At 40.4% G+C, this 23,541-nt stretch overlaps 1 protein-coding gene across 5 annotated transcripts in view; it reads left to right on the forward strand.

Annotated features, from left to right (window-relative positions):
• Positions 1 to 23,541, forward strand: part of ASTN2 (astrotactin 2) — a gene marked incomplete at both ends in the record, with an annotated part of 976,717 nt that overhangs the window by 448,135 nt on the left and 505,041 nt on the right. For 4 of the 5 annotated variants that reach the window (XM_080708339.1, XM_080708335.1, XM_080708336.1 and 1 more), the window contains 3 exons: positions 13,856 to 13,940; positions 14,632 to 14,706; positions 15,463 to 15,600. In XM_080708339.1, the coding sequence (XP_080564465.1) occupies positions 13,856 to 13,940; positions 14,632 to 14,706; positions 15,463 to 15,600 (298 nt within the window). The remainder of the gene's footprint in view (positions 1 to 13,855; positions 13,941 to 14,631; positions 14,707 to 15,462; positions 15,601 to 23,541) is intronic. The other variant, XM_080708337.1, reaches the window with a different exon arrangement.

Here is a 23,541-nt window from a genome sequence, read left to right on the forward strand (position 1 = left end):
GGTAAGAGCACCAGCCTTTTCTGGCAATTTGATACCATCTGTAGGACACCTGCCCATTGGCCCACACTGTCTTCTTCTCTCCATTCTGACAGCTGAAGGCTGCTATTGAGTATGGAAGGAAGTGTGTGGTGTGTGGTGTGTGTGTGTGTGTGTGTGTGTGTGTGTGTGTGTGTGTGTGTGTGTGTGTATTGGACCCAGGAACATTCTACCTCCAAGCTATACCTCCAGCCCCTCTTAAATTTTATTTTATTTATTTTTAAACAGAGTTTCACTACATTCCTGAAGCTATCCTTGAACCTGTGATCATTCTGTTTCAGCCTCCCAAGTACTGGGATTACAAGTGGCTGTGTCAGCACAGCCAGCTAATTAATAGTCTCTTAATAACTTTTTTGAGTGGGTTTGGTCTCTACCAGACATTAGGAGTTGGGGCATGGATTCATGTAATCACACCAGGAGTCTCTCTCAGGATAGCATATCCAGAAATTTAAGGCTACACACAAATTATGGAGGTGAACAACCCTGCCCTGTGCAATGTGGGCAGCCTGCTGCCACCTATCAATACCTGACATAAACATAATATGAAGCCTGGTTCTGGTGGAGCCCACTGCAGGCTACTTGGACATGGGTTATTTGATTTTAATGATTCATGATTATTCTCCACAGTGTATCCGGAAATGTATGGTAAAAATGTTTTGTAAAAGAACAAGTGCCTTAGTAATGGGAACTGGGGGTGTTCTGAAGTTAAATCATTGCTGGAAAGTTGAAGGCTGTGAGGGATGTGGGAAGACTGGCTTATGAAAGGGATTGCTGCAAAGAGTGTTGGATAGATAACAGGGAAAGAGGGAGAAATCAAGAAGTGAATGAGAGGTCACGATAAGCAAGAACTGAGCGTATCCATTGTGGTAAGCAGCCTTACTTGCCATGTATTATTTAATCTTCACAATAACCCTCAAAGTAATCTACTTTTTGTCCCTTATTTGTGGAAGAGGAAATTAAAGTGGATCTGGGGCTTTAACTTGGGTTTCTCTGGTTCTAAACCCAAGTTTATACCGCAGAGTGCAAGGGAGACATAAAGAAAGACAAAAGGATAGGAAGGAGTATAGAAGCACACAGATAAAAGATAGAGACGCAGAAGCAGAGCACAAAGAGTAAAGGACAAAAACACAAAAATGAAGAAATGAAAGGAGAGACAGAGATGTAGGAAAAATGAGAACCACAAAACAGAAGAGGGGCAAGGAGGCGAGGGGAGAGCAAAGCAATGAATATGAACAAAATCAGGAATGAGATTAGCAAAGCGAAAACTAGCTTGGTTCAGCAGGGTGTGCACATTATGTCAGATGGCATAATATTCCATATGGAAGGGGTGAGAAATGAAAATTGTCTAATTTCTTGGGGGAAGCTAGCTATGACTCTGACCATCTGCCTACAACCAAGGTTGAGGTCACTCTGAGGAAGAGGACCCTCTAAACCAAGGGCAGATGTTGCATGTTATCAGCAAGTTCTCCTCATTTCCCCAAAGTCCTGACTAGATAAAGACAAAGATCTCACCCCTCTTCTTCCCCTTTTAGGTCTCTGGACAGCACTGTTTTATAGCATCAATGACAGGACCTTTGTACTCATGCGTGCACACTAGTCATTTAGCTTTAATTCTATGAGTGCAACTTGATTTTAAACTCCCAAAGATAGCTGATGCTTGTGGGGGATTAAAAAAAATCAATGAGTCTCTTTTGGAGTGAAGAACTCTTTTGCAAAATGAATAATTACCCCTGGCTTAATTTATTTTGTATATTTCACTTTGCTGTTTCAGGTTTTGTTCAGGCAAGCAACAACCACATTATTAATCATCATGTGTTCCACTGGTTTAAGTGTATATTTTATCCTCCCGGCATCTCATGAATAGGAGAGAGCAGGACTTATGTTCCCCATCTTTTAGACTAGAAGAATGAATCTCAGCAAGTTAAAATGGCTTTAGTGGGGCCACCCAGCAGCTTGCAAGAAAACGGAGCTGCGGGCTCCCTTGCCCTTGACAAACACATATCCTCACCACATCTGCCTCCCTTTCAACTCCAGTAGAGGTGGGGTGAAAGGTTAGGTACAGTTGTCAAGGTGGGTTTTGATGGGTTATGTTAAACCCTTTTGTCTTAGGGAATGCAGTAGTAGGGAGCTCTGGCTCCAGAGTTCAGCAGATCTGAGTTCAAATCCTAACCTTGCTACTTTCTTGCTACCCCTGTGGATATCAGTTTCCTCATCTCTAACTCAGCATAGCACTGGCACCTGCTCCCAGGGTGGCTCAGTGGAGTACAGGGTAAAAAGCATATGGATCATCTCAGCAAGCTCCATCAGTCTCTCTTAGCTTTTCTCTTTTTCCCAAGTTATAACAAATAGTCCAGAATAAGAGCCATGCTCAGAAAGGAAGATTCAGGCAATCAGTCGATAATAATAATTGCAGCAATAGCAGGTAATATTTGCAGAGCCCATACTAGAAATGGACCATTCTTCACATTGTTCAATGGAAAGGGCAGAGAGGGTTTACTTGAAAATGAAGAAGCTGTATCTTGGTCAGAGACAAGAAATAAAGTCCATAAAGCCATTGCTTGATAAATGCAAAGTTCATTTCCGACACTGATTCCAGTGCTTGTTGTATTTGCTTTAAATTGCCTCCCTCTACTCTGGTTCAGGATTTGGAGTGATGAAGGAGTGAGGGGATTGCTGGGGGTGAGTGGATAAGAGATACTGATGAGGAATGAGGGGATGAGACCATAGATAGGATGAGGAAGTTGCCAGGGACTGCCTCCCCTTCTCTATAAATTCAAATTTCTAAGAGCCAATTGATTCTCCTGGCCCTTCCTCCAGTGTACCCCACTGATTCAGTGAAACAAGGGGCTCTCCAGTTCCCATCCATGTCCTACCTTGTTCTTCTTCCCTGGGTATGGGGAACTCTGACTTCTCCTAGAGAGGAAGGTAGGACAGCCTGGAGGCTGTAGCTGTGGCTTTGGAGCCAGGATGGCTGGATTCAGGTCCTGAATCTTTCACTCTTAGCTCTCTGACCTCAAGTAAGTAACTTAACACACTGCAGGCTCAGTCTCTTCCTCTGTAAGATGGGTTAGCAATAAAGCTTACTTTCCAGGATTATTTGGAGGACCACAGGATTGGGTGTAAATAAAGAACTTCTGAGGCTGACGGACAATAATCACCTGTCCGCACTCTCTCTTAATCTTTTTGTCCTTCCCTGGTGTGCTCCCTGACCTGAGGCAGAGCTCCACCTTCCTGCCTTTGGATCCATGGCCCTTCCCACACAGTGTTTTTTTACTTTTTTTTTCTGCTCACATCATCCCATGTGGTAGTGATATATTTTCTTCCTAGTCCCCATACTTGTATGTTGACTTCCTAAAGGCAGAAAATAAAAAGGATTCATCTTTGAGTACCCATCTCCCTGAGCCAGGTATAGAGGAATTGTGCAGAGAATCACCTACTGGGCTGAAGAAGCCTTAAGTCTGGAAGTAGGGAAAGATCCAAATAAGGAGGAGAAAGGGATAAAGATGTAGCAGAGCAGGAAGCCCAGGAGGGGAGCTATAAGTACAACATCCCAAACCAGGGGAAGTGACACATGGCCTGGGGTAGCCCTGCCAGGACCACAGAACCCACCATGCCAGCAGTGCCAGTAGCAAGCACAATAATTACACTTCCACTAACTGAGGACAACTTATGAGTCTGGAAACATGGCAGTCATTTTTAATATGTTATCTATGATCTATGTGATCCATGGTCTGGTGAGAAAACTGAAACCTAGAGATGCAGCAGTTGATTCATGCTACATACCCAGTAAGTAACAGGTGGAGGACTCTGCCTCAGAATGCCTTGACTGCCAGGCCAATACCCTTCTCCCTTGTGGGCTGAATCTCTCTGCTCCCGACCTGCTCTCATTCATTTGAGAAGTTTGGTGGATGCTGTACTCTGTAGGCATGGGTGGGGTGCTAGGGAGGGCCTCTTCTCGCCCTGTGGGTCTGGCTCTGTACATCTGTATGAAATATCCCATGACTGTTAACTGGAGCCAGATCTTTCCAGGTGGTTGGACATGCCTGCTCTGATCCTTTCTGGGATAATGTAGAGAATTCCTCTGCCTCCTCAATTCTCAATCAGCCGTGACTTTGAGGGAGGATTTTCTTCACCTGTGTTTCTCCCAGATACTAACATACAGTTAAACGTGTATGTAGTTAACTCAGAGGTGGAGGAGAATGAGGTGATGGAGCCAGTGGAGAGGGGTCACCTGGCTGAGACCCTGAAGCAGCGGCCCTTCTGGAACAGCCTGGTCAACTCCACACAACCGAGGCAACACCAATTAGTCCCCATGTAGCCTGATTAAGCACTCTAATCCCCATCAAACCTGATCACCAGCCTGTGCCTCCAGAACCTCTGGGCCTCTGATTATTTTTTTCTTCATGCTCTCAGAGGCATGCTGATGAATAGCAATGAAGGGCCGGCAGCTGAGTGTAGGCATCCAACTCTGTCTCGAGTATTTAGGGAAGAATAAGGCTGAAATGTCTCACATCACAGTGTAATGAAGAAAGGGAGATCAGACACCCATGCAGGTTTTCTTGGCTGACATCAAGACCCTCTCTGTAAAGATAGGGAAACTGAGTCTCAAAGAGGGAGGGGACCTGCTCTAGGCCACATGACACATTTGACTGAGCAGATCTGGAGTCTTTTTTCATAGAGCTCCAAGTGATACCGTTTATATTTTCTCACATTGATCATGTTTCTCTCCTTCCCAATCTCCTTGTTCCCTAAATCCCCAGATCTCTTAGGCCTTCTCCACTCATCAATCACCAAAAACACGCTGACTTCAAGACCAAAGCATGTTAGAGTAAAAAATCACAACTGGAACTTGAACAAAGTTTGGAAGGGATTTTGTGTTCTCTACATGCTACCTAGTCATTTCACAGATGGAAAGGCTGAGGGAGAGCAAGGTAAAATGGTTTGTAGGAGAATCAGTGTTATAAAATATAATCAGTAGTGGCACTGGTTATATTCAAAACTGCCCTAATTTTCTTATTTCTTTGCTAAATAATTGTTTTCTCATTTAATTTTCTCTTGCCTCCTATTTTCTCTCATTCTCTGATTTCTCCACCGTTGATCTCCTCCCATTAGTATCCAAGCTTTGTGTTTTTCAAAGAATGGAATCCAGTAGCCCTGCTGCAAGAAGCTTTGTCGGGTCTGTGAGTGGGTCTTGTCCTGTTCTCACCAGTAGATCCAAAGTAAGTTAGAACAGGTAAGGTACGATGGAGGGCGAGATATTGATAAGGTTGAGAAGATTGGCTGGAATCCATCATGAAGGACTTGGAATGCTCAACCAGGGAATATGTTATCTAGAAACCACTGAGAGCTTTGGGAACCGCCCGTGGGTATAGCCCTGTGCCACATGCTCTTAGAACTTTTCCTCTTTGAACCATTGTAGAATTTGAGAGTAGATAGAACAATCTGGGCTTGGATATCACTTCTCTGTTGACAATCTTGGGTAACTTCCACTCTCCAAGCCTCAGCTTCGTGCTATTTAAAGTGGAGCCAATAACATCTCCCTGCCAGTGTTGACACAGATACCAGAAATTATTTGCATAAGGTCGACATGTAGTAGATGCTCAGTGAACAGTAGATTGGATGATACTTTTTGGTTTATCTCTGCAGTAGAAAATCCAGCTGCCCATCATTACATAGGTATTATGTATTCAAGACAGTCTTCACATAAAATTATGCATCAGAGCAGGGGAAACTGTGAAGAACAAGGCTTAACCTTTAGTTAGAGTGGAACTTTAAAAACAGCAAGATGATCATTTAAATGCAGGTAAATCAGAGGTTCCTACTTCTTTTTTTATAACTCTCATGGTCTGGAACATGATAATTGTTTAATTAAAGACAGCTCTCCTTGTTATTGTCCTTGTAGTTCTACTTACTGATGTGATGTTTGCGCTAGTTTAAAACAGCATGGGCTTTAGACCTGACTCTGTGACCTTGGGCAAGTGACTGGTCAAGCCTGAGCTTCAGTTTCCTTATTTTACCATAAGGGCATCAGTACCTTCCTCCTGGCACTAGTCATGTGTAGAATATGTGATGACACATGTCTAGTATCTTCCAACACTTCTAGAAACAAGCTGGCCCTTGGTAATATCAGTCCCAGTCCTTGCCTCCCCCACCATGTGCCTGGCCTGTTCCAGCAGCACAGAGAGATAGAGGCCACAGTGGCCCATTCAGAGTCAGAACAAGGGAGGATGCCATGTTTATTGCTCTGAGGGCCCAGAGAGATGTCTGTAAAACCAAAGGGAAAATAGAAGCAAATGGGAAAGTGAACAGCAGGCAGCATCCCTGGCCTGTGATGGTAAGTGATGACTGCGTTGGAAGCAAGTGAAAATGGAATCATAAAAGAATGGCAGGGTGGGAAAGGGAAGGCAGCCAGGCGGCTTGGGAGGAAGGCTTTGTACACATGCAGCATGCTCATGCTCACCGACAGGCTGTGAGCACCTCTGATCTAGGGGAGAGAGGAGGCAGCAGCCTTGTGCCTGGCATTGTCTGTGCCTGTACCGCCTTCAGTAGGAGGTGCCATGGAGATGGCAGATGTGAGTGGTCCTGGAAAGACAGGGAACTGACTTGGGGATTTTCTAATCAAAATTTGCAGATGAAGAAACTGAAGTCCCTTTGGTTCTGCAAAGAGCATATTTTAGAGTGAGACCATTCCTTCTTCTGAAGCATCTTTTCTTTTAACTAATATTTTTTTTTATTTTATTACTGGGGATTGAACCCAGGGACATTCTACCTCTGTACTATACTCTCAGCCATTTTAATTTTCATTTTATTTATTTTGAAAGAGAATCTTACTAGATTTTTAAGGGCCTTGCTAAGTTGCTGATGTTGGCCTTGAACCTGTGGTCCTCCTATCTCAGCCTCCTAACCACTAGGATTACAGGCATGTGCCACTGTGCCTAGATTCTTTTCACTAATCAAAGACCTTGAATTGGACTCTCCTAAGTAGGAACAAGTAGAGGCAAAAAGCTATTGTCTTTTCAGCAGTAAGGAGTATGCTAAAGACTGTGCTGAGGATTTTCGGGAATGTTTCTTGATCCTTCCAACAGATACAAACCAGCTTCATTACAGAGAAGGAAAGAGGCCAGAGAGAGGGGAGGTGACTAGATCAAGTTCACACAGACTCTAAGTGGCAGACCTAGGACTTAAATCTAGAACAAGATGATTCCAAGGCCCATAATCTGAAACATTTCAACAGCCTTATGTGATTAACGGGAAGATGCTGTTCACTTTGAAGAGGTATAGAAGAGTACTATACAAGATAATCCCCGGTTGTTTATGGTCATGGAATTCTGTTGTTTTTATCCAAGAGTTTATGGACTGAGAATGCATTGAACATAAAATGAGAACTCAATAAATGGGACCTAGGAGACAGAAAGTGTGAATATTTTAAAACCAGTGCTGCTCATCTACAGCTGAGGATATGGAGTTCTAGTAACTAGAGTGAAGAAATTCACTTAATTGAATTCCCTTATGGGAACTACTTTAATGAAGAGATTAAACTTTTTTTTAGGTCTACATTATTAAGCACATGTAAATGTATGTTTTTAATGTGCTTAAGGACATTGCAAATTCATTTTACCTTTTTTATAGTTCCTGCTTGGAAATGTAATGTTCTTATTATAGGAAACTCAGAAATGTCAGAGGAGTGCAAAAAGCAAAAAAATTTTAGCAAAGGCTTCAAGGTACACTGAGGGATTGATATCACTAAGGCAGCAGAAAGATGCTAGGATCTGATGCCAGGAGCCCTGGGTTCTAATCCTGATGGATCTGGAGGCTAGCCCAGAGATTTGGCCAAATTCCTTTATTCTCTGAGCTCTAGCTTCTTCTTTTGAAAAATGGATCCAAAACGATATGAACTAGAGGATCTTTAAGGGCCTTTTCTGCCAAATTGTGAAATAGATTTCTATTTTAGACATCTTATCAGTACTTAGGTTTACGGTTTTCATTTCCTTGACAAATACCTGTCATCCACAGGAGTTTCTTCTAGTCCTCAGCATTGTTATCATCATCCTAAATGAACTCAGCCTGATTTCATGACAATTACAATATGTTAATGTAGTCACACTAATTTGTCCATCCATCCATCACCCATCCAGTAGATAAATGAGTCATCTCTTTTTTATCAGGTGCTGTACTATTGGTGATTAAGGCAAGGTTTATGAAATCAAGAATTTCCTAGTTCAGTGGGGGAAATAGGCAAATTAATATCATTTCCCTATCCCAGTGGCGTAGACATTAGTATGGTGATATATGTCCCTTCACTTATTTGACGTTTAATTCCTGAATACCTACTATGTACTAGGTATAGCAGCAGGTTCTGGGAAGCAAAGGTGAACCAGATAGGTATATAACACTCTCTGTTAGGGAACCTCCATTTTGCTGATGGAGTGAGGCAACATAGATATTATTCACAACATACTAACACTGCCCCACGAGAGCTGTTCTTGTGAGCCAGGTTGCCCTAGGGGTACAGAGACAGTATTAAAGAAAGGATGCATCTAAGGAAGGGATTAGTAAAACCTCAGTTCTGTCAGGGTCTTTGCACCTCCTAAGCAGGACATGCCTGGTTGCACAGTTGAAAATTAGCTGAGTCAGCAAAATAGGAACCCAGGGTCAATAAAACCAATAGCCATGACATTGACAGACATCTTATCAGTGGCACCAAGTCTACTGCTAAATTTGACACAGCAGTGACTAAAACAGTGTCCATAGAGCAGAGGCCAGGGATCCAGAAAGGCAATACAGATGAGTGACTGGTACTTAGGATTGAAGGGCATCTACTCCAACCTTCTTTTTTGCAAATGGGGAAACTAGAGCCAGGGAGGAAGAAATTATTTGTTCCACTAGAATTAATTAAACCAGAACCCAGGACCATCCTGGAATTAAAGGGAAAGAGGCTGAAACTAATTTATCAACCTTATTAGCTACCTGACCTGTGAGATTTACTTTTAATCATTCCAATTTGTTCTTCCATCATCTCTGTGAGAGACATTACTACCATTTCTATTCTCAAAATGAGAACATGAAGATTAAAGAGATGAAGCAGATCCCCATGGCACACAACTACGGAAGAAAAAGTGATGTTGGAGCCCCAGCTATCTGCCTCCCCCTAGCACTCCTGGGCTTTTTCTTTTGCCTACTTCCTATTCTCCTGGCAGCCTTGTGGGAGCCCTTAGAGTGGATGCTTCTCATTTGCAAAATACATATGTGTTGTATAATGAATGACAGTAATTAATGATCCATTCTGAGTCAAGGAAAACTTGTTTATTGAGCATACAAGGAGGAAAGAGAAAAATGTAGCAGCACCTTTTCCTGAATAGATTTCTCATTGTCACCAATATTCCCCAAAAGAGGGAGCGGGAAATGAACTGTGCCTTTTCCTGCAGAGCCACTGATAGGAGAGGTGGGAACCTCAGTCTCTGCCCTTTATAACAAAGAAGGAGCATCCTCCTTGCCCACCCCAGCCTGACTTCTTGTCCCTCTGCCAGGAGTAACCATTTTACCTCTCCTGTTATGAATCATGAGGTCTGTGGCTTTTGGCAGATCATAAATCAGTCCTGGGAGTCTCGAGGACAAATCCCAGGACTTTTAATCTTTAATATTAGACGTGTTTAAAGTGGTGAATATTTCATGAAGGGGCTGTTGCATTTTAACACATCATTAGGGACTCCCGCCTCTCTCCCCCAACCCTAGGTAAATTACTTCCATCTAAATCAAAGGGTCTCAGGCCTTTCCCTCCACTTCTGTTACCTCTGGCAACTGTTGGCTTATTAAAATTCATGTTATTACAGCATTACCACTATCTCGAGGACCTCTGGCATAACTTTGGAGAGAGGGTTACAGAGAGTCATTCTGCTTTTTATTGGCCCCCTCATGATTTACCAAGTACCAGGAGAAGAAGAACTAAGACCTCTCTATTTTGTCTCTCTTTCTGTCTTTCAACAATCTCCTGAATATTTCAGATACTCTGACCAATTCTTCACTCCATCTTCTGTGTTACTACCATTTCAGTTCAACCAATATTTATGAGGCCCAGGCTATTTGCCAAGTACTTGCTCAATGCTAGGGGTAAAAGATTAGGCACCATTGCAATACATAAACAGGCTAGAGGGCTTTTTTAACACTCAAAATATCTCATATACGATCAACTATATTATATTTCTGGCTCATCAGTGAAAAAAGTGAGGTTATTTGATGAATATAACATTTTGAAATTAGAAGTTATGGGTGATATCCATCAAAACTTAGTCTTTCTCCCATCTTGTTAACACTGTGTTTTGTTGTTTGCACCTTTGAGGGAATACTGATTTATAAAATATATTATTGTAAATATCATAAGCTTGTTACCACCTTGACTCATAGTCCCTGTATCCTCTTCAATGAAACAAAGATGACTGGAGACATTTTCCTGAGGTCTGCATAAAATAAATTTCCCAAAACCCTGAGTTAATATAAGATACTCTGCAGGATTGTTAATTCTGCCATGTGCCGTCCAAGTATTATTCTTCTTCCTTTAATTTTAAAAAGATTTTTAAAGAAAATTTTTAAGGAAAACTGAAAACCAAATAAAAAAAAGTCCCTGTATGACATTGAACCATACATTTCAATGGGCATGATTTGAAAATTCTTGGGTTAGGCCCATCAGAATCTCTGTAGAATGAAAGGTTTTGTGTGTGTGTGTGTGTGTGTGTGTGTGTGTGTGTGTGTGTGTGTGTGTGGTCACTGGAAGATGGGACAGTTAATTATTCACTCACCTCCCATTGTTGAGTGCCAGTTCTGATACAGGCATTGGGCTAGGCCAGTGGAGTTCCCACCAGCATTTCCCAAGATGTGGTTTACAGACTGCTAATCATGTGAGTTGCTCCACCAGCAAACCTTGCAAAGTAAAATAAGTTTGGGGAAAATTGTTCCTATCAGCCTCATGGTAAATCATACTCCATTGGTTCTAAGGAATGGTACAGTGTTTGCCAAACTTATTTTTTGCAGAATATACTTTTTAGTAAATCATTTGTAAACATTCCATAAATATAATTTTGTGAGAAAGAAAACCAATAACTAATGAAAACTAATAACTAATTGAATTTAAAAAGAAAAATATTCCCCTGCCTTAGAGAGTGCACAGTAAAGCATAAATTATTAGCTGCCAGAGGGTAGGACGGAGAACATCTAAAAACTGTTCTAGGATTCTGAATTTATTATTTTATTAATGTATTGGTGCAATGTAAGTATATCTCACAGTGAAGTTCAAAGTGATACAAGATACATGCACACAGTACTTGGTATGACTGCTACCAGCACTTATCCCATTTCCCCTCCCCTGCCCGTACATGTTAATGAAACTGGTAGTGGTACCCTCACATATGAATATAATATTATTTGAACCATTTTCTTCAGTCATTTCCTTTTTTCCCTTCTTTACCTCTCTCCTCCAGCATCCTTCCAATGCTCTAATGTTCTCTCTTCTCATTTATCTGAAGCTCCTTTGTTGCCTCTGTTTTGTTTAGCTTCCACATGAGAAAAAACATACAATTCATGACTTTCTGCGACTGACTGACCCTCACATAGCATATTATATTCTAGTTCTATCCATTTTTCTGATAATTATATAACTTTGTTCTTTATAGTTGAGTAAAATTCTGTTGTGTATATATTACCACATTTTCTTTATTCATTCATCTGTTGACAGACAGATCTTGTTCCATGATTTAGCTATTGTGAATTTTGCTACTCTAAACATGGGTATGCATGTATTACTTAGTATTCTAACTTTAATTCTTTTGAAAAGATACCGACAGCCTTTTCAATAAATCGTAATGAGCGAATTGAATATCTCTATGTAGAAGAATGAAATTAGATGCCTGTTTTTCACCCTGCATGAGAGTCAACTCAAAATAGATTAAAGACCTAGAAATTAGACCTGAAATACATATGCATTTGTACAGAGTTCCTCAGTAAGAACCTTAACGCTCAGAAAATAAAAACAAGGATCAATAAATTAGATAGTATCAAATTTAAAAGCTTCTGTGCATCAAAGGAAACAATCAAAAGTCTAAAGATAAATCCTACAGAATGGGAGAAAAAATCTTTACCAGATACTCCTTTAATAGAAGAATAATGTCTGGGCTATATATAAAGAACTTAAGGCCATAACACTAAAAAAAATTAAAAATTGGTATCTGAACTGAATAGATACCTCTCAAAAATATAAATAGCCAACAAATAAATCAATAAATGTTCAACAGCATTAGTAATCAGGGAAATGAAAATCAAAACTACACTGAGATTCCATCTAACTCCAGTTAAAATGGCAAGAAAGCAAACAGTAATAAATGCTGGTGAGGATGTGGGGATATAAAAATTCTTATATACTGTTTGTGGGATTACAAATCAATACAACCACTATACAGACCAGTTAGAAGGTTTCTCAAAAGAAGAGGAATGGGGCATCCATATTATCCAGCTATTCCATTCCTAGGATTCTGAATTTTAAAGTTAAACTAGAAAATAGGATATGCACTGGCCAACTGCAATGAACTTGATCAATGGGATGAAATATGTAAGGCTATGTGAAGTCCTATCAAGAATTGATGCAACCCGATGTAGACATGTAGACAAGGTCAGGGGGAGAAGAAAGATTAATAGATGCATGGATGCTAGGAAGAAAAGATAATAAGAGGGAGTGGAGGGAAGAGGACAAAAGAGGAGGTAGCAGTGGAGGCCAAAGAGAAGAAAAGAAAATCGTGTTAGTCAGCTTCATATCACTGTAACAAAATAACTGTGAGCAACAACTTAAAGGAAGAAATATTTATCGGGGTTAATGGTTACAGAACTTTCTGCTCAAGGTCAGCTGCTGTCACTGTTTCTGGGCCTGCGTGGGTCAGTACATCATAGTGGCAGGGCCACTATGATGCTCATTCCAAACTTGCTCATTTCATGATAGATAAATAGAGAAAAGAGGACCAGGGGAAGTTATTGTCTCAAGGATATACTTCAAAACCCACTCCCTTGAACTAAATGCCACCTCCTGCAGCTTCTATCACTCCTCCATTAGTCCATTGATATTATGAATACACCAATGAATTGATTTGCTGATGAGGTCAGAACCTTGTGATCCAATCCCCTTCCAGTGAGCCCACTTCTGAATACTGCCTCATTGGGGACCACGCCTTCAATGAAGGAACCTTTGGGGGACAGCCAGATCCAAACCAGAACAAAAGCAATTGAAAACTTTAAAACTCCAAAAACAAACTACAGGAAACCACAAGACTATAGGCAGAACAATTTTTTTTCCCCCCAAAGGAAAAAAATCAAATGTTCCTTGAAGGAGGCGGAATTTGGCTTAGGATGTGGGGATGATCAAGACTTGTTCATTCCGGTGGAGAGAATTCCGTTTTTTGATTATACATTCACAGTAACACTTTATCATAATTTAATTATTTAGAAGCAGATCCACTCTATTTGGTTGCCTGGCCACTTCCTATTTTCATCAAGTTGTGAGCTTTCTTAGCCATCCAATTGCACCTTTGGTCTCTGCATTGAAACCTGGGAATTTGGCAGAGTGGGACCAGCTTTTGTCGAATGAATAAATTAGTGAATGAGCAAAGGAATGTAAAAGTCATAAACTCTTTATTAGCCACAGTGGTCCACTGACCAAAAAAACTCTTTTTTAAATTTACTTTATTTACCAGCAATCACTTTATTTACTAGGAAAACAAGGGAGGCAGGGGAAGCCTATTTGAGAGTCAGTATTTTACAGTATTCTTTTTCCTTCTACTTTCAGGAGAATGTAGCTGTCATGAAGGCTACGCCCCAGATCCTGTTCACAGACACCTTTGTGTGCGCAGTGACTGGGGACAGAGTGAAGGGTGAGTGGCACAGAACATTGAACTGGGACAGTGGGGGGTACATGTCCACCTCCTCTGCAGATTACCAGATGCCCCAAATCTCCCTATAGGAAGAAAATCCTATTTCCCCATTCCATCACTTTTTAGTATCAAAGGTTCATGATTGACGAATCTTCTAGAGAACAAAGGCTGACATTTAAACCCCCCACCCAAAAAAGAAGTGATCAATGGATACTTCCTTAAGTCGACCAAGAAGGAATCAGGCTTTCGTATTTAAGCTCACCAATGGGTGAGTGAACTTTATTAAAAAGTGCCAAGTCTTTCTATAAAGTGGAGGAATTCCTTTATAATGTAAAAAGTCTTACAGGCCAGCATTGTGGCTGGCACACAGATTGTAATCCCTGCATTCGGGAGGCTGAGACAGGAGGACTGTAGTTTGAGGAAAGCCTCAGCTACTTAGTGAGACCATTTGCAACTCAGTGAGACCCTTAATTAAAGAATTAAAATACGGCTGTGGTGTGGCTTGAAGGTAGAATGCTCCTGGGTTCCATCCCCAGTACCAAATGAAAAAAAAAAAGTCACCCAGAAATTATTTTTAAGGAATTTGGTTGTGTGTAAAGCTATTCTTGAGCAGTATTCATGTATGAATCCTACCTGCTTCTGATTAATACCATCTCTTTTCTCTTTTTCTTTCCCTCTGTACTTTCTGCAGACCTTGGCCTTACACAACACTTGAGAGGGGCTATGATCTGGTGACAGGGGAGCAAGCCCCTGAAAAGATTCTCAGGTGAGTTTCCAGTCTTATTGGGGCATGATGCTGGGGAATTGAAAGAGGTGTGATGGGAAGGTCTGCTCTTGTGTCCTTAGACTATTGATCCTGTGCACCTCTGAGCTGCACTGAGTACAAGAGAGCTCTTGCGGGCACTAATGCAACATCAGAGCCCAGGTTGCTATGGGAATCGAATTCTCATTTGTCTGGCATCTAGACTTACAGACTCAGGTACTTGAACTAGAGAAGACATTACTGATGATCTATTCCTGTGGTTTAAAAACATTCTGTAGCCAAACCTCTTCCTAGGACCTATAGGAAATCTCTTATAAAACCTTAATACTTAAACAGATAAAGACATAGGGCCAATTAAGTGGCAGTATTGGAAATCAGACCTTGGTTCAAATTGATTCAGAGTCCATGCTCTTGGCCTTTGTGCCAAGGACTGCACCTGCCAACTTGGCTGCCACTTATGGGATTCCTGCCAGGTATCAGGACTGCAGAGAAAGCAGAGCTGAAGACTTGTCTTCACCAAGTCTACTGTTTACTTGGGCAAAGAACACTGGCAATATCAAAGAATGCATGGGTGAAATGATTAAGAAATAACTGTCCAGGTTTGAGAAAATTTGAGCAATCATGTGCCTTGGGAAATATAAGGGGCTCAGTTGGGTGGAGTTAAGAGAAATGTCCCAAAGAGGGTGGGGAAAGGGGCCCCTTTATCTTTTTGAACTCTGCTTCCCGGGGAGTTCCCCAATGGAAACTCTTACATTGCAGGTCTACTTTCAGCTTGGGCCAAGGCCTCTGGCTTCCTGTCAGCAAAAGCTTTGTGGTTCCACCTGTGGAGTTGTCCATCAATCCCCTGGCCAGCTGCAAGACGGATGTGCTCGTCACGGAAGACCCTGCAGATGTCAGGTAGGGAAGTCACCTCCAGAGCCCAGTACCAAGGACTTCTTGGAACCTGGGAAGTTCCTCTGTTTCAGGATCTTATGAATCCTATGAAGGAGTGATCTGTGTACTACACATCATGCTCCTAGTCTCTCTAGCATTCTTCATTGCTGTGCCTCAATGCCTTACATTTCAACATCAATCACTCTTCTCTGGTGGTTTTGTAAAATATAACAGAGGTCAACATATTAGCTCCCTCATTGTGGAATTATTAAAGCTTCTTATATAGAAAGTTGTTATTTAACAATATATTTGAGACTTATGAAGACAAAAGTTTTATGAACAGGATATTTTCTATTGTGATTCCAGCATGGGTGATGGACTTTGGACTGATCTATGAGATCTATGTGTTCAGGTGAAATCTTGTTCTTTATTCATGAAAGGATGGAGACTGTATCTCTCCTTACATGTCCTGCACCTTGTAGATAACTTCATTATAGACTGATTCTGCCACGTTCTAATTACTTGCTCTCACATCATTCAGTCCCATTATGTGGTGCACTTCTCAAGGTCAAGAAAAATAACGTATTTGGCTTTTTAATCCCCAGTTCCTAGTACAGATTGGACAACTACTAAATGCTTATTGATTTAATTAAGTCAGTGGTCTTAGATCTGATCCTGATACTACTCTGAAGCTTTCTAGTGGAGATTCCCCCCTTCCAATTTGATTAGAGGAAGCCTTATAGAAATTTTGATGTCACCAAATATAAACTCTAATTTTGCTTCTAAACCTGGCTTACATGCAGCTTATTGGCTTGTGAACTAAAATTAAAACTCACCTCCATCCTCTGTGACTACCAGTAGCTGTAATCTACCACTTCACAGCTGTCTTGGGTCATTCAGAATCAATACATTATCAGTATGTTCATGGCATCTTGATAGAGAGCTCCCAGGACCCAGCTCTCCATGTTGCCATGTATTTATTCTCACTTTATTGCCTTTCTTTCTTTTTTTTAAATTTAATTAGTGATTTTTATTTTTTTATTTTTTTTGAAGGGGGATGTTATATTTATTTATTTATTTATTTATTTATTTTTTATTGGTGAACTGTATTCATACATCATATTGGGATACAAACTTTTGTAGACATACATGCACACATCGCCCAGTCAGCCCCCACCCGATCCCCACCCCATTCTCTCCCAATCCCTTCCTTCCATGCTTGGCTTAGTGGTTGAAATCTAGTATTATAGCAATTTATCCAAAATTAAAAATGATAATCTCACATAACAGTTTCATTTGTCTGATACCAAGCTTTTGATGACTTAAAGATAACATTTCAATATTTCTTTTTACTTTCTTTCTTACCAGAGAATATTATTTTTCTATTTTTTTTTAGGTGAAACTATCATATATTTATATATTTATTTTTCAGGAAAAAAAATCTATCCTAATATGGAATATGGACTCTAGACACCCAAAACGATCTTGAAAAAGAACAAAGCTAGAAGATGTATATTTTCTGATTTCATACCATATAAAGCTACAATAATTGAAACAGTGTAGTACTATTCTAAAGGCAGATATATAAACCATTGGAGTTAAATAAAAGCCTAGAGCTAAATTCTTCCCTATATTGTCAAGTTATTTTTGACAAGGTTTCCACAAACATTTGGTGGTGTAAATAATAATCTTTTAACTAAATATTGTTGAAACATAATAATTACATAGAAAAGAATAAAGTTGGACCCTTAACTAATCCCATATACAAATATTAACTCAAAATAGATAAAAGACCTAAATATAAATCTTAAGACTATAAACTTTTAGGAGAAAATCTGGGTCATAAAACCTCACAACATTGAAATTGGCAGTGATTTCTTGGATATGATTTCAATGGCACAGGCAACAGAAGAGTATACAAACTCCCTAAAAAAAAATATTGTATATCCAAAGACAATGTAAACAGAGTTAACAGTTACTAATAGAATGGGATAAAATATTTCCAAATGCTATATCTGAAGGTATATTAATATTCCAACTAGAAATACTAAAAATTAACAACAATAAAGGCACACAATACCATTTAGAGATAGGTAAAAGACTAACATAAGTAATGAATCTCCACAGATAACCGATCTTAGTTGACTGATGGAAACTCTTGTTTCTCTGGTTCTGGTGTGTGTTACCTATTTCTTCTTTGTAGTTAATCTCTTTGAGTATTTTCTCTAGTGCTGGTTTTGAAGACATAAATTCCTTCAGTTTCTGTTTGTCATGGAATCTTCTTATTTCTCCATCTAATTTGATAGAAAGTTTTGCTGGGTAGGAAATTTTTGGCTGGAAGTTGTTTTCTTTCAGAGTTTGGAATATGTTACTCCAAGCCCTTCTGGCTCTCATGACTTGGTTTGGGAAGTCTGGAGTGATTCTAATTGGTTTGCCTCTGAATGTCACTTGGCCCTTTGCTTTTGTTGCCTTTAAGATTCTCTGCTTGGCTTCCACATTGGTCATTTTGACAATTATGTGGCGTGGGGATCCTCTTCTCCGATCCTGTCTAAAGGGAGTTCTATACATTTCCTGGACCTGCGTATCAACCTCTTGCTCTATGTTTGGAAAATTTTCTGCTATTACTTCCTTGAAGAGATTGTTGATCCCTTTGGTTTCACTTTCTTTTCCCTCCTCTATTCCAATTATTCTTAGGTTAGCTCTCTTAAAATGGGCCCATATTTCTTCAATATCAGATTCCTGCTGTCGGATATTTTTTCCTAGATTAGAAACTATGCGTTCATTTTTGGAATGATCATCTTCTAAGAGCGAGATTCTGTTCTCCATGTGGTCTAATCGGTTGTTTGTGCTTTGAATTGAGGCCTTTACTTCATTAATTGCATCCTTTATCTCTTTTTGGCTCTCTCTGAGTTCTTTTCGAAGCACCTCTATTATTTCTACAGTTATTTTCCTGATTTGATCTTCTAGATATCTCTGATTTTCTGTTTTATCGGATTTTGATGTTGTGGGGTTGTGGGCATTCCTTGCTCCAGTGTTATTCCTCTTTCCCATGATTTTGGAAGTTTGTGCCTTCTCTGGGTTCTTCCCTTGGGTCACTATGACTTCACTTAAGGTGCTCTGGATCTCGAGTCAGTAGTATCTCAGACCCCACTACTCCTTTACTGGGTTGTATCACAGAGCCTCCGACCCAGAGAGTCAATAGAGGCTGCTTTAGACTGTGGGGGGGTGCCAGGTTGCACGTTCTCCTATGGTGTGATATCTCTGCCACCGCCCCTCCCCCACTGGGTCAAGTCCCAGGGAGTACAGTACTGGGATTTCTCCTCTGTGGCCCGCAATTTGACTCACTGTTCTTGAGTACGCAGATGTAGCTGTACTGGATTTGGTGAATTCTCTGCTGCTGCCGCCAGTGGCAATATGGCGCCACTGCTACGCCCTCGGCTGTGAGGCTGGAGTATATCTTCTTGGTTTTGATTTCCACTCTGAATCCCTGCAGCGTGTGCTGAGCTCAGCCACTGGGAGCTTTAGATTTTACCTGCAGCGAGAAATCCTGCCTGGCTGTTCCGCAGCGGCTCACCTCTGCTTGCTGTAGCTGTCCCGTGAATTTTCCGCTGCCGCCGGCAGTATGGCGCTGCTGCCGCGTCCTCAGGAGTGAGGCCGGTGTATCTCCTCTGTGGCTCTGAGCTCTGTTCTCAGTCCGCTTTCTCTCTGGAGCCTGGTGATTTTTTTGTTTCTCTGGTGATGGTGTTTTCTGGCTATGAAAGGCGCTGATTTTGTGGTAATGGAGATTGGTTGTTAGCAGGGCTCTTAAGCCCCACTTTTCTCGGTCACCATCTTTCTGGCACTTTATTGCCTTTCATGTGGAAGGTTGAACCTAACATTCTTTTCCAGGCTATTGTTATTTTCTAAAAGTGGATGCTTAAGAAGAGTAGATTAGTAATCTCAGTACTTAGGAGGCTGAGACAGAGGATCGCAGATTTGAGGTAAGCCTCAGCAAATTAGCAAGACTCTATTAAATTAAAAATTAGCCGGGTGTGGTGGCACACACTTGTAATCCCCGCACTTGGGAGGCATAGACAGGAGGATCACACAGGTTCGAAGCCAGCCTTACTGGCTTAAGAGACCCTGTTTCCAAATAAAAATATTAAAAAAAATAGATGCCTGGGAGTGTAGCCTGGACATAGAAGGGTTTCCAGGAACTCCAATACCACAAAAAAAAAAAAAAATTAAATTAGAAAGGCTGGGATTGTAGCTCAGAGGTAGAATGCCCCGGGCATCAATCCCTAGTAAAACACACACACACACACACACACACACACACACACACACACACACACACAAAGGGACCTAGAAAATAAAGCCATATTTTATTTACTAAGAACTAAGAAATTAAGATGGTTTTACAAGCACACATATTCATGCAGGATTATCTTTTTTTTTCATTTTTGATAGACTTGAAGCAGTTGAAATTTGAGAAAAGCATGTGCTAAAGTTTCTGCCTTGCATATTTTAAAGTGGAAGCAAAAAGCATGAATCCAGTTGAAAGACCATTCTCAGAGACCTAACAGCAGGGCATGGTGGTACACACCTGTAATCCCAGTACTTGGGAGGCGAAGACAGAAGGATCACATGTTCGAGGACAGCCTCAGAAAGTAGTGAGACTTTCATCAACCTAATGAGACCCTGTTTCAAAATAAAAATAAAATAGGGCTAAGAGTGTATCTTGGAAATAAAATACCCCTGGGTTCAATTCCTAATACTACAAAAATAGAGAGAAAGAGCAAGGGAGGGAGAAAGAAAGGAGAAAGGAAGGGAATAAAAAAGGAGAGAAAGAGAGAAAGAGAGAAAGAGAGAAAGAAAGAAAGAAAGAAAGAAAGAAAGAAAGAAAGAAAATACACCTACTTAAGGATCCTGTTTGAAACCAGCTAGAAGTTCTTTGCTAGCTTCCCACAGAGTACTGTACCATTGACATGGCACATTGCTGCCAAATTGGCTAATGGTCACTCAGTCTTCAGTTGCAAAGGGCTGGTGAGAATGCGGTTTGTCCCATGTGTAGGCAACATGATCTCAGCCAAGTTCAACTCTCTATCTTCCATTTCTCTGTAAAATGTGGGTAGTAATTGTGCCTTCCTCACCTCATATAATGCAATAATAGGAGCCCATCGATCATATCCTGTGTGCAAAATACTTTGCTAGTTTTATCTCATCATATCCTTACATCAGCCCCCTGAGGTGATGCTGTTATTTTCATTTTACAGAGCAGAAGTTAAGCAAATAAATGAGCAAATAAAATGAGGCACAGGTGATGTCTTCACTAGTAAGTGATGAAGCCATGGTTTGACCCTTCTATGAGAGGGTGGATAAAAGATTGCAGTCATCACCATTTGAAAGGATCTGCTCAAACTGATTGAGTTTTCTGAGCTGCACTAATAAACCTTGTTCGACATGGCATTGCCCAGGCAAGCATATCACAGGCGTTTAAAGGATTAATAAGTTCCAGTCAGGTAATATGTTATAAATTAATAAATAATAGATCATAATTATAGATAGGCAATAATGCTGCCATGGAATCACTACTGAGAGAAGAAAGACTATTGGAAGGCAGAATCCAGGGGAGACAGGTCAGCACTGTAGTAAGGTTGAAGAAGTAAGACTGAAGGTGGGCTGTAAGTTGATGCCTTGATTGTAAGTCTGTGATTAATTCTTTTGAAAGTATGTGACCTCACAGTACTGGAGGCAGAGCACAGTCAAATGTACAGGCAGTGGTTATATAGAAACCATTATGGCTAAATTGAAAACGTCTAGCGATATCACCTGTAAGTGAGCATAAGGAGTAACTGGAACTTTCATATCCTAGTTGTGAGAGGATAAATATCACCCTCCTTGCATCAGGCATGGTTGCCCAAGCCTGTAATCCCAATACTTGGGAGATTGAGACATGAGGATTGCAGGGTTCAGAACAGCCTTAGCAAGTAATGAGACTCTCATTAACCTGTCTAGATCCTGTTTTAAAAACACTTTTTAAAAATAGGGCTCAGAGTGTAGCTCCAAGGTAGAATGCCCCTAGGGTTCAATCCCCAGCACCATAAATACATACATACATACATACATACATACATACATACATACACAAATTTGCTAAGCAGTATTTACACGTAGACATCCACATACTCAATGACCTAGTATACTCAATAACCTAACATTTCTACCCCTAAGAATACACTTAACAGAAGTATGTATATATGTACCATAAATAATACTTTAAAGATATTAATAGTAGCACTCATTTGTACCACCAAAGAGCTAGGAAAATACCACAAGTCTCTATCAGCATCAATAGTAATTATTGGATAATCATACTATGGCATACTATCCACCAGGAAAATGAATGCCACAACAGATTCCCAGTGTGCCATGCATCAAACTCACAAATATTGAATCATAGACTACAAAGAAAGAAGAAGAATATATATATATATATATATATATATATATATATATATATATATATACTGAGAATCCATCAAGCTTCTCATTTTTCTCTATGTATATTTTATTGTGATTATCCATAAAGTTCCCTGTTTAAAGTCATAAGCTATGGAACCCAGCTAATCCACCTGCATTCAGGGCCTCACATCAGCTTACTGACATGAGCTTTTCTGTAGTTGTGCTTGCCTTGGAGGTTAATGGGGACAGAAGATTAATTATATCATACTAGGGAAGGTTGAGTGACAAGTGACATAATATAGGTACTATAGGTAAGTGCTGAATTTGGAACGTGCTCAATCCAAAGAGATTGAGGGATTACTTATTTGCTTGTTACAGTGTATATGGTAGCATAGTGAATTTAAATGTTTTTACTCTTGTTCTCTCTCTCTGTGTCATTTTCTCTTTCCTTTACTGAAAAGCTATATCCAACCAATGGTGCATTTTAAAATTAGCAGTATCTTAGTGTTGAGGGCTTATATTAATTCTTATGTCGTGGGGTTTGGAGAGGACTTAATTGAAAATATATATATATATATATATATATATATATATATATATATATATTCTAGTACATTATGCCAGGTCCTTGACTTTATACACATGAATATGTTTATAGAATAAATGAAGAGTCACAAGAGGTAGACATAGAATTGCTTTGAAGGGTTGGAAAAAAATAACGAATTCTTGATCAAGGGAATTAGGCAATTATTTTTCAAAAGAGAACATTGGAAATTAACCATGAACTGCAGATAAGATTTGGCTGCCTGGAATCTGAGGTGGGAGGGGAAGGCTTTCAAGTCTAATGGCCTGAAGGGAAAAAGCAGAGAACTCACCCCTTGATGGCTCCTATTCTTCAGATTGTCCCATCAGGCAGCTGCTGGGAATAAGATTTTTAGCACTGGAAATACTAATGATGCTAGCTATAAAGATGGGGAAGCAATCTCCAGCTTTATATCTCATACAGAATCCTTTCAATTCTGAAAATAAAAAAATGTACCTGGGCCCTCCTGCGTGCCAGGCACCGTGCCAGGTACCAGGAGAACACAGAGATGAATACGATCCACCTCCACCTCTGGGAGTCCTATGGCTTAGCAAGGAGCTTGGAACAAGAGGCTGACTTGAGAGATGAAATAGAAGTTACTTGTGGAGAGGGAGGCATGGTGCACAACACTTATTGCTACACACTGGGCCTTCTTCACAATTTCACCTGGAGCTGGCTCTTCTTAGAAGAGAAATGCAAGAATAGTTATTATAGTTAGGATAATAAGCATCCACAAAGCCCAGCTTGTAGAGCTTCTTGGTGACTTTTCTATGATCTCAAATCAATGAAAATGAAATGGGGAGATGCTGTTAATTCCTGAACAATGTTGAAAAGATAATGACATATCGGAATGCAAGTTAGCATGGCTCACAGGTGTTAGTTCTCACAATGAATTAGTTCTGAATAGAATTAAGAATGCCTTCTTGTTCTTTTGGCCT

This window comes from Muscardinus avellanarius, assembly GCF_963383645.1.
Source record: "Muscardinus avellanarius genome assembly, chromosome: 13".
NCBI lineage: Eukaryota > Metazoa > Chordata > Mammalia > Rodentia > Gliridae > Muscardinus > Muscardinus avellanarius.